Source organism: Kryptolebias marmoratus, linkage group LG9 (genome assembly GCF_001649575.2).
Source record: "Kryptolebias marmoratus isolate JLee-2015 linkage group LG9, ASM164957v2, whole genome shotgun sequence".
Lineage (NCBI taxonomy): Eukaryota > Metazoa > Chordata > Actinopteri > Cyprinodontiformes > Rivulidae > Kryptolebias > Kryptolebias marmoratus.
In genome coordinates this window covers 27,127,545-27,138,711 of record NC_051438.1, presented here as the reverse complement: position 1 = coordinate 27,138,711, position 11,167 = coordinate 27,127,545, and the positions used below count along the sequence as shown (strand labels likewise).

Genomic DNA, 11,167 nt, shown 5'->3' with positions numbered 1-11,167 from the left:
AGTTGTATGACCTTTGTTTTGTGACCAGAAAGGTTTGCACACTTACTTCCTGGGCACTGTGACTAAATAATTGCCCTTTATCAGACTTTCTTTATCGACTGTTTTCCTTTCAAAGAGTTGGACGCGTCTGAAGAAAGTCAGACTCAATCCACTGATTCTCCCTGTAAAACATTTAGGTTTTTTATTGTATCAGAAACAGTTATGTAGTACATTACACAAATAACTAGAAAGTGTGACCAAAACATGCAGGCATTGTGTTGCTTCAAATTAGTGATATCATAAGCTGTGTATTATTATGCAGTAATAAGTCTTATTATAATATTGTACACAGTTGCATTTAGGATGATAAGTCACTTAAGAATAAGTTTGTTATTTCCAGCCAAAAACTATGAAAAATGAATCCATACAAACACATTAATCTTTAATTGCAAAGACACAACAGACCATGTGTAATTATAGTTGAAGTATGAACAGGATCCTTCATTACGATCATAAATTACAGAGGGAACAAATTGAAAAACAAGTTTATTTAACAGATCCGCGGGGCTCCGTAAAAAGCAGATTATTTATTTACACCAATGTGAGCAGAAAAAAATATACGGTGAAAAAAATAAAAGCCCAAGGGATGCTCTTATTTTCTAGTTTACTCACTCCGACTTGCAGAGAATGCCACTTCCGGTTTACCCGGATATGAGCATAATTCCCAAAGATGGCGGAGCAAGGTCCGATGGCTATAGCGATGCGGCTACGAAATCAGCTTCAGTCCGTCTACAAACTGGACCCGCTGAGGAACGAGGTGAGTGGCGGAGTTACTGACACCGGCCCGTACCGGGGGAGGACGTACCGGGAGTTTAGCGCCCGCCGGACGGGAGTTTATCTCGCGAATTGACGGCAGATGGTTGTCGTTCTCCGCCGCGCTGATGGTGAGAGACAGCGAGCGACGTTTGAGCATGCGTACACCAGCGTGGTCCGACCGTGTTGTTCTGCGGAGCGGCATGAAGGAAAGCTCCCGATGAGCCGCTCGGTTCGCCAACACTCGTCTTTACGAGTTTACTCGGTATTTCGGGCGCCGTGTGAGCGAACCGGGGGTCGGGCGGTGGGAGCGGCGGCGCTCCGGTGTCGGGTTGGTGTGTGATGAAGTAACGGCGGTCCGGGTTGTTTGTTCCGGACAGACCGTGTTTTCACTGCTTAACTTCTGTCTCCGCTTCTTTATTCTTTACATAAACATGGATTGGACCTTTTTAGGAGGGAGCTCTGATTTAATTCTTAAAGTTTATACGTTCATAGACCCCACCAAAGGTCAAGGGTCAGGGTCAAGCAGCACCTCCTTTAATGATGTGTCTAAATGCACTCAGGATTCAGGGAGAAAAATGCAGCTTTGATAATACCTTTTTCCTGGACAGAAGAAGAAACTGATAAACTGGACTTGTGTCATCATGGCTGCTTTATTTGTCTGTTATTATCACAGGAGAACCCTGGTCCTGGAGGGCCACCATCCTGCATGTGTTACTTGTTTCTCTGCTCCAACACCTGATTCAGTGGTTAAATCACATCCTCATGTTCTGCAGAAGCCTGTTAATCACCCATTGATTCAAATCAGGTGTGTTGGAGCAGAGGACCAAGTAAAACCTGCAGGATGGTGGCTCTCCAGGACTAGGATTACCCACCCCTGGGTTAAAACTTTGCAACCCTGAGGCTTTAGAGCAGTTTCTAAAGTTCAGTCACATAAATCACAAGAAAACATAAGAGGCTCTTCTGGGCATGATTTGATCTAGATACACACATAACGGTTCTTGTGCAAAGGATCTGGTTCTGGGGCATGTTTGGGAACACATCAGGTAGAGAGGCTGCAGACTCTGATAATAGTTCATATTAATAAAGAAGTTTGTAGGTAGGAGAATTGTAAGGATTTAGAAAAGGACATCAACATCCAGCCACACTTAAACTGTGGTCGGATGTTGCTGTGATGTGAGTTTGCAGCATTAAACTGTAATTATTCAAAAATATTCAACAAAACTTGCATGAAATAGTTAAAACAAACTTGTTCCTATCTCACCTGGTTTAAAATAGATACACTACTCGCCTGAATATTTACCTGAACTTTTCTGCCCTCATTCTTCGATCTTCTGATCTTCTTTAGATGTTCCACGTTCTAGATTAGTCATAAGGGAGGTTGTTCCTTGGCTTTATCGACCCCAAAGCTGTGGAACACACTCTTCATCAAGTGTCTTTCCTCTGTTAAAGCATTTAAAACACATCATAAGGCTTTTAATTGAGATTAACAGCTGAGGCTTTCAAGTAATTTAGCTTTTGTGCTCCATGTTTTAATATGATGATGATTTTCATGTTTTCAGCAACATGTTTTAATTGTTTCGTGGTTTTGTTTTACAGTACTTTGGTTATTTTAAATGTACTCTATAACAAAAAAACATTTGATCTCCTTCAAAGTAAAGTATCAAAGTAAAAAGGTTTGAAATAAGGTTTAAAAAGAACCCACGGGCTCTCGATTAGTGACGCTGCCTGGTGTCATTTGAAGAGGTGGTCGCACAGAATTGTTTGACAAACTTATATTTTCTTTTCATAAAGGAAAGCTCAGTGTTTGTATTCTTCTTTTATTACATTCAGAGAGTTCAGATATGGCTGCTGTTTACACACTTATGAGTCATTTTAAGGTTGGGAACCTTTTAAATAAATAAATAAAACTGACTCTTGGACTTTTTTGTCTTTTGAGCTGTTTCTGTGCTTTTTTTTTGTGTAGCTGGACTCTTTGTCCTTCAGGGTGAGTTGCTGCCATCCAAAACTGGTGTTTTTGTGTTTCTAAGGGTTCTGTTTGTGTAGTAATAGAAACCAGAACTCAAGTCATGAACGTAGTTCTGGAAACAGATTTTAGTCTCCTAAAAGCTAGTGTGACTACTGACAAAGGATTTGCTTGCTTTGTTTAGCTGTCTTATATATTCAGATATTGCTTTAGTGCGAATTCCATGAAATATATTTAACTTTACTTCATTCTTTGAGCTTTAAAATATCATTTTCTTTCATTTCAGGAGGAAGTCAAGTTGAAGATCAAGGACCTGAATGAACACATCGTCTGCTACCTCTGCGCAGGTTACTTTATAGATGCAACGACAATTACAGAATGTTTACACACTTGTAAGTCTGTAAATCCTAAGTTCTCGTATCTGTCAGCGTGCGTGCCATCAGTGGGTTGATGTAAAGTAACTCTCCTCCTCTTCGCCACAGTCTGTAAAAGCTGCATTGTGAAATACCTGCAAACCAGCAAATACTGTCCCATGTGCAACATCAAGATCCACGAAACTCAGCCGTTACTCAACCTCAAACTGGATCGAGTCATGCAGGACATCGTGTACAAACTAGTGCCTGGTCTTCAGGAAAGTAAGTATTTGGACCAAGTTGTCATCAGAAATATAATCTATAACATAGATCTATCTTTAAAGCCCGGTGGGTTGTGTTCCTGTGGAGTCTGAAGCTGTTATCCAAATCTTCTAACAGCATTAGCGTGTTAAACTCAAAAGGCTGAATGATTTGTCCGCTGCTGAAATTACGTCTCATGTTTGGGTTTTTTTGTGACATCTACTCAGGTGAAGACAAAAGAATTAAAGAATTTTATCAGTCAAGAGGGCTAGAAAGAGTCATCCAACCAGCTGGAGACGGTGAGTCTTCATTTCACAATTATTTCTGTCTGTCATAGTTTAAAAATATGTCTGCTTCAAAAAATGCACAAGTTTTCATTGAGCAACTTTAACCAAACCTCCGTTTATTTCACTGATAATTGGTACAACTTCAATTAAAAATGTTTATGATTAAAGCTTTATTTTAGATGTTTTTTTACCCCAGTTGTGGAATTATTTCAATCCAAGCTTATATCTCAGCAGGTTTGAGGTTAACCATAAAATTTCACTGTTTTTCGTTTTATTTGTTTAATTCTAACCATTGATCACAGAACTTTATTATGACTGCCAAAAGAACAATAATTTGCCTTTTGAAAACCAGCAATGTATGTTTCTGAAGGTAAACCTTCTGTTTTTTCCTCTCTTTTAGATGTGTCTGATGGTACAGGTTTACCGTTCACAAGTTTCGACCACTCTAAAGCTCACTTCTACAGATACGATGAGCAGGTTTCGCTGTGTTTAGAAAGGCTCAGGTAAGCTGTGGGTTTTAGCTTTAATTGATTTGCTCGCGATTTGAAAGAGAGCAAAAGACTGAAAATTAAATGAATTTGATAATGTCAGTGTCTGTCTGTTTCAGGAATAATTAAAAGCTGTCTCTGGTTTGTCTTTACAGTTCATCGCTTGCAGGGAAAGATAAAACAAAACTTACTCTGCAGGTAAGACTTTACACAAACAACAACCTGAGATGTGTTTTAGTAATGTCTGTGTGCTTGGTGAAGTTGACAAGCTGGTTTTTGGATGCTTTCAAAGCGATAAGGTGTCTTTAAGGGCTTTTTTTTTTTTAACCGTTAGGTAATTTCTGCTCTTCGCTGCTGTGCAAACCCGTGTCTTATTGACGCCTGCAGCATTCAGAGCTGCTTAGAGCGGCTGCTGCTGGAGCGTCGTAATTACAGAGGATAAGTGGAAGAAGCACATCATCAAGGCAGAAAATCATTCCTTATTTCCCACCAGTTACTCTCTTAATAACTGGGCTGCATAACAGACGAAACTGCGTGTTTTTTTGTGTTCTTTGCAATTTGTTGTGACTTTGTAGACTCGTCAAACTACTGGGTTTGAGTTTCAAGTCTAACCTTACTGTGCCATTTAAAAAAAACATGTATTACTAGAAGCACTCAGAGAAGGCAAACCTCAGCTAAGACCATAGGGTCATTTAAAAAGTGTTGGATCACCACTAAAGTTGAATTATTTAGTTTTTGTGACAACCCCAACGTCTCCTGAAAATTTAATCAAAATCTGTTCATTAGTTTTTAAATAATCTTGTTCACTGACAGACACTTCTGAAAAACACAACCTCTTTGGTAATAATCCAGGATTCCATATTTTTGCGCTTAATGTCAGCAGTGAACACTTTTTTTTTCTGGGTTCACGTCTGCAGCAAAGTAGTTCTGGGTCAAATCTATTCTTGCATGGCTTGTTCACACGTTCACAACATGATCATCCATTGGTTCAGGAGGAACCGGCTTATTTTACTTTACTGAATTATTCTGACTCGTCCATAAATAAAAAAACAGAAACATAACAAGAAAAAACAATGTTTTCACTGATTTAAACAGGAATTATTTGGGATATAATTGGTTTGTTTCAGCTCCTTTAAGGTAGTTTCTCACTGGGCTGCAAGTAGTTGGTGAACGACATTCAAGAGGGAGTCTCCTAAACGTCTCCTAAACGTCTCCTAAATGTCTCTTAAATGTCTCCTGAATGTCTCAGGACTTTTTCAGGGTTCTCAACTTCCTTGCACGAGTCGCAGAGACACGCAGCTTTGTTGCTTGAGTTCTGAACATGTTAAAAAACAAATATGTGCATCAGTTTCTTTCTCCACATAGTCCAGAGTTGTGGTGGGTTTCTCCAGCCTGTCTCAGTTTTGCTGCAGGCGTCTCAAACTCGTCTCAGGCTGTGGAGCTGTCCTCTGACAGAAACCATCCGAGGCAAATGTCCATAATAATGACTGAAAAACTGGTATACTCCAGCAGATTGAATCCTAAATGTGGAGGCAGCCGCTGAAGTGGGTACAAAGCGAGCCAGGGCAGGCGGAGGTGGACAACAAAAGAACGTGCACAAAAACAGGCTGTGTTTAAAAGCTGGCTGCTCAAAATGCTCCCATGTGGCTCGTTGTTCAATGAGAAATTCCACATATTTTTAATTTTGAGGGTTTTTTTTCTTCAGCTAGTCTCCCAACAATCAGCTCAGTGAGCCATTCTTACTGCAATGACTTTGTTCTTCCAGCAGAGGGCGCCCTTGTTTCAACTATTAATACTTTAGGTGCTGAACACACTGACACAGGGATTCCCACTGTTTAAGGAAAAAACTCCTTTAATTGGGTGGTTTTACATATTTAGAAAGGGAAAAAAGACTTGTACCATCCCAGGTTTTAAACTAAGGATGAATAACATCGTGTGGCGTCATCATCATTACACACTGAGTGTGTCATAACTGAACCCTCTGTGGGCGGACTGCTGCTTCGAAATTGTCTTTGTCACCATAGATTCAGCTTAAATCATTTTCCTAAATATTTGTTTAGGAAAGCTGAAGAATTTGAAGAATATACCCAAACTGGATGCCCTCACGTCTCAAACTGTAAATTAAATCATTCAGCAACTTGTAAAAAGTGATCTTTCATTGTTTTTTCACCCATGTGTTTTTTGATGCCCGTGCAAAATCAGAAATGTCGTTTATGGTTTCTCTAATTTTACATTATTTAATGGGAACATGCAGCTTTATTTGTTTCATGTTTCTTGTCCTTTTACATGCAGTTGTTTTTCAGTTTAACCTTTTAAACTGGATTAGCTTCTGATGAGAAGTCATAAATGTATAAAAACGAAGCGCACTCCTGAGAGTAATGTCGGATCAGTTTACTAACCCGAGCTGTGTCCTTGCAGTCTCCTGGATTTAAATTTGACTCTTAATCTTTGCTACATGCCCCCCCCCTCTCCCCCCCGCTTGTCGAGTCAGATTCAGTGTTTTTTTTTTTTGTTTTTACAGAGGTGTAAATTGAGTGGAAAAGATTTCTGCCCATGCAATAAAAGAAATACTGCACCCTTGTTGTGCAGGCATGAGAAAAATGCAAGTTTAGCTGCGTGGCTTCAGAGTGTTTAATAAGTCAGCGGGGAGCGGGAAGCTTCCAGCAGCGAGCTCCGACTTTCTTCACTGTAAATCTGAAAGTAACAGAAGAACGCCGCGCCCGTTCCTATAGTTACCCCAGTGTTAATGTCAGTAACTCAGAGTTGCTGTTTCTGAATCTGGATTGGCATCAAGAACTTTTAGGTATATTTATGCAAACTCTTAAGCCGGCTGTCAGCAGCGTGTGCTTCTAGTTTTAAAGGCAAAACCACCACAACACCACTGCTGGTGATGGTGTTCATGCACAGTCTGCAGTTTGTAAAGTAAATGAGGGACGTTCCTCCATGGTTAAAATAAATGGAATGACTTATTTTGGAATATAAACAGAACATTCCCATTGAAAGCTCAGCTGTGGCTGGAAACACAAACACGCAGCTGCTTATATGTGATCTGAATCACTTGTTCTGTTGTATTTGTCAGTTACAGATTGTGTTGTTGTGCTTAAAGTTGACAGCACGTTGTTGTGTCTCGTTTCTGCAGCAGAAGTTTGTACGGTGTTCTGTGCGGGCGGAGGTCAGACATCTACGGAAAGTGCTTTGTCACAGACTAAATGTGGAAAAACACCAGGTGAGTCAGCCGCGCTGCAGCATCACATGAGACATGATGTTAAAACTCACTGTACCTCGCAGAGATGTTCTACGATGGTGAGTTTGTTAATTAGTTTTACACACATTTTTACGGTTAACACCTAAATGTGTTTACTGTAATGTAAAAACTCAGACGTTCTAAACATAACATTATTAGGATCTAAATCAGATGGTTCAGTTTGAAGAAGCTTATTCCAGCCTTCCAATCAGAAATGCAGGTCCACAGTCAATGTAAACAAAATAATCGACTGAATCTGCAGAAAACCAGGTGGACGCTTGAGTCACATGATTGACCTACATTAGTCTGTGTAGGTAAACAAATATAGAAGCATCAGACCGCCGTAGAGTCCTGGAGAAGATGTTTCAGTGGAAATAAAAATGAAAATAACAAATTACAGATCAAGCAGGGCAGCGTCGTAAAGACAGATTAAACATCCATATAAGAAAAATTAAGTTTATTACTTCATGACTTTTTAATTTTTTTGTGTCTGATCTTCATGACTTTGCAGTGAGTACCTTTAAGTGACCGGTGGGTTTCAGCATCGATCTCGGTGTGAATACTTGTTGTAATTTTGTGGTTTTATTGTTTTCTGCAGCTGCGGTTTTCAGAGTTTTTGTGGCCAAGAGGCAGAACTGCATCTGAATCTGCTCGAAGGAGCTCGTATAACATGTTTTGTCACTCCGTAAATGTTTAATTACATTTTACTCACTAATGCAAAACAGCAACTTTAATATGAATTTGCAAAAGGGGAATAACTTTTTAACAGTTAACATTGAAAAAAGAGAAAAAGCTGCTTCTAGTTTCTGTTAAAGATGAGTTCTGACTTGAAGTCTGTTTAACGGTGTTGTTGTGTGAAGTTGACTCTGCTTTCATGTGGTCATGAGTTTGTAACTTGAGTTCACGGCGTTCCGTTATTCTTCCAGCCTTCTGGTGACGCTCTCAGGCAGAGTTTGTTCTGACTGCACGCAGCGTTTTCAGGTGTTGATGCTTCCGGAGTTAAAGTTAAGAAAATAAAATTTTTCCTGAGCTGCAGCGTGATGCGACATTTTTACCTCGAGACGGTTTCAGATCCAGAATGTGAAAGAAGTGAGACGTTGTGTTTTATTATTATTTATTTATTCCCTGGTTTTTTTAGTCGCAGACACCTAAATGAAAACTGAAGCCCAGAAAGCAGGAGGTTTTAAGGTCGATGTTCTCTCTGTCTGTGTCTCCCTGTAGGTGCAGATGTTGTTTAATAACGAGTCTCTGCCTGATCACATGACAATGAAACGGTTATGGCTCTCACACTGGTTTGGAAAGGTACAGTACACCTGTTATCTGCTGCACACATCTTCACCTTTTTATCCTGCAGCTCGGCTGGAAAAATGTATAATTTTCACCAAAGATGCGTCACAGTTCCATGAAATTTAGTTGAATTTCACAAGACGGGATAAAATAAATCACTGTATTGTTTATTTTACATTATTTTAAACTGATCAGAGAATTTACAAGTGGATGTAGCAAAAGGTTGGATGTGTTTTTACCTCCTTAAAAGCTGAAATCAAGCTGCTGTTTGTGTCCCTCCAGGCTCAGCCGTTAGTTCTTCACTACACCATCAAGGACAAACGGAGCAGATAGGAGCGGCTTCACTTCAAAGCTGTACTTTTTTTTTTTTTGTACAATACATATTCTATTTTAATAGTGTTTGTGTACATAAACTTATTTTCCTTGTTTTGTATTTTTGACAATAAATCTGAAGTTGAAAAAACAGACGGTGCCTTTTTTCCTAAAATAAAAATGTTCTTCTGACGTCGAGTTTGTTGCCTTTAAAATGTTCGTCCCTTTAACACGTGGCAGCTTCTTTCATTTATTTATCACAACTTGTTTAAGTCTAATTTGTCTTCCAGACTTTAGTTGTTTGATACAAATCTTTGCTTTGAGAACAGATTTTGAAAAGAAAAATGAAACTTCCCTGCATACATTTTGTGGTAAAACTTTCAAAAAAAAAGTTTTTCCTGCAGTTCTGATGTTCAATTTAAGTGTCAAAATTTATATTTGCTAATCTTTTTAATAAAACCAAACTTATTATCATAAATTTAGTTTTATTAAGCATTTTAAAAGTTCAAACCACAGTTCAATGTTCCAGTTTTTTATTTAAACTAAGCCATACTGTATTAGTTACAAGTTTGATCAAAGTTATTAAAATGTTTCAGTTTGACTTTCTGTGAATGTTAAATGCAGATATAAAAACTCTGCAGCAACTTTTAGCTGAAGCTCCAGCTGTGATCCTGCAGGTGGATGCCTCTGAACTCCATCAGTTTCTTGTTTTAGGAAACGAACTCCGGGTTCGAGCCGGGCCGCTCGGATGTTTCGGAGCGTCTCATGTCTGGAATAGTTGTGTTGAAATAAAATCTTTCTGTGAATCGTTCCTTGTTGGACTGCAGCTGCTTTCCTGTTTGAATTATTGTAGCACTGATGTTGGTTTCTAACATTTATTTAGTTTTGTTTTTCTTGTATCTTTAGTTGTTTAATAATCTTTTTAGGGCTGTTCCAGAGCTGCCGTGTAATGAGTTGCTTTGATTGGAGCCCCCTGACTGCAGTTTCAGGTTGTCTCTTGTTTTAGTTTTATTTTCTCCTGTCAAAAAGTTCTCCCCATCTCATCAACAACAACTTTCCCAAATATTTAACTTTCTTCGCTCACAGACGTGCTGTATATATGCAAACCATCTTAACCCAGGTTTAATTTCTCATCATTTCCATTTTTATCATCAACTAAACCAATCTGAAGCATATTCAGAGTCAGAAGTTTGCTTTCAGGATTCATCTGAGATGCAGTTAATGAAGATTATTTAATTTATTTGTCAAACCAATAAAGGGGAGACTTGAGCTTTTTTTTCTTTTTTAACATTTGTTATCATGAAGTTAAAGTTTTATTCCCAAATTAAAAAGGGCCTCAATGATTGTGACAGTGGCAGAAACAAACTAACCTGCAGAAAGTTTCAGTTTTTCCTGAATCCCAGCTAAACTTGTTTGAAGCTGCAGGGACTGAGATGTTCGGACCTTTAATTTTGTGTTTGCGACTCTCAGAAACTTTGCTTTTTAACAACACAGCTCAGCAGCATCTGCAGGGTTTTCTGACTTCCTGTAAATTGTTTTAAAATAAGCAAACTAACCTTCATGTGTTAAACTTGTTTTTCTCTGAGTCATGACAGAATGTAAGCTCTGACTGGGCTTCATTTCACCTCATCTGTGAGGCTTTTTACCACTTTTTAAAAGAATTCAGTGAAGAACTGTCTCTTTTTAATTAAAACTGTCCATTCTGAGCCCGCACCCCTTCTTCCAGCTGCAGTTCATGCAGACCACCACTAGATGGCAGACTTGTTTCTGTTCAGGCATCAGACGAGCTTCATGTTGGCCATTTTTTCCAGAAAAGAGATTTGATAACCTGACACAGACTGAACAAAATATACAGACATCTTCTTCCTGACTCTTCCCAGACTGCACGACTGAAGCCAAATCATTGTCAACAACATCAGGAAATAATAAAAAATAAATCTTAGAAGTGAAAAATCACATATTAAATATGTTTCCTGAAAATTTAACATTAAAAAAACACCTTCAGTTAAAGAAATTCAAAAAGATGAAGTAATTGCACATAGCTGCTTCGTAATGGACGGGAATTAAATTTAAACTTCATACAAGAAGGTTTCTGTCATTAAAATGCAAAGTTCAGTAATTTGTGGTCATTTTCCTGAAGTCTAAAGAAAATAATGGAAGGTGAGAATATTAATATG

At 38.7% G+C, this 11,167-nt stretch overlaps 1 protein-coding gene across 2 annotated transcripts; it reads left to right on the top strand.

Moving 5' to 3' along the window:
• The first annotated feature begins 656 nt into the window (after window positions 1-656).
• On the top strand, window positions 657-9,142 carry pcgf1 (polycomb group ring finger 1). Of its 2 annotated transcripts, none has more exons than XM_017417422.2 (9): window positions 657-796; window positions 3,045-3,150; window positions 3,241-3,393; window positions 3,600-3,671; window positions 4,060-4,162; window positions 4,303-4,345; window positions 7,290-7,373; window positions 8,613-8,693; window positions 8,961-9,142. In XM_017417422.2, exons 1-9 carry the CDS (start codon window positions 710-712, stop codon window positions 9,009-9,011), a joined length of 780 nt encoding a protein of 259 aa, XP_017272911.1. In that variant the 5' UTR covers window positions 657-709; the 3' UTR covers window positions 9,012-9,142. The 2 variants fall into 2 exon arrangements, with proteins under 2 accessions (XP_017272911.1, XP_017272910.1); XM_017417421.2 differs by having other exon boundaries at window positions 7,287-7,373.
• Window positions 9,143-11,167: the final 2,025 nt, after the last annotated feature.

Coding starts and splice junctions, on each gene's coding strand:
- pcgf1 (XM_017417421.2), top strand. CDS start 710: ATGGCGGAGCAAGGTCCGATGGCTATAGCGATGCGGCTACGAAATCAG. Junction 3,672..4,059: donor CATCCAACCAGCTGGAGACG/GTGAGTCTTCAT, acceptor CCTCTCTTTTAG/ATGTGTCTGATGGTACAGGT. Junction 7,374..8,612: donor TAAATGTGGAAAAACACCAG/GTGAGTCAGCCG, acceptor GTCTCCCTGTAG/GTGCAGATGTTGTTTAATAA.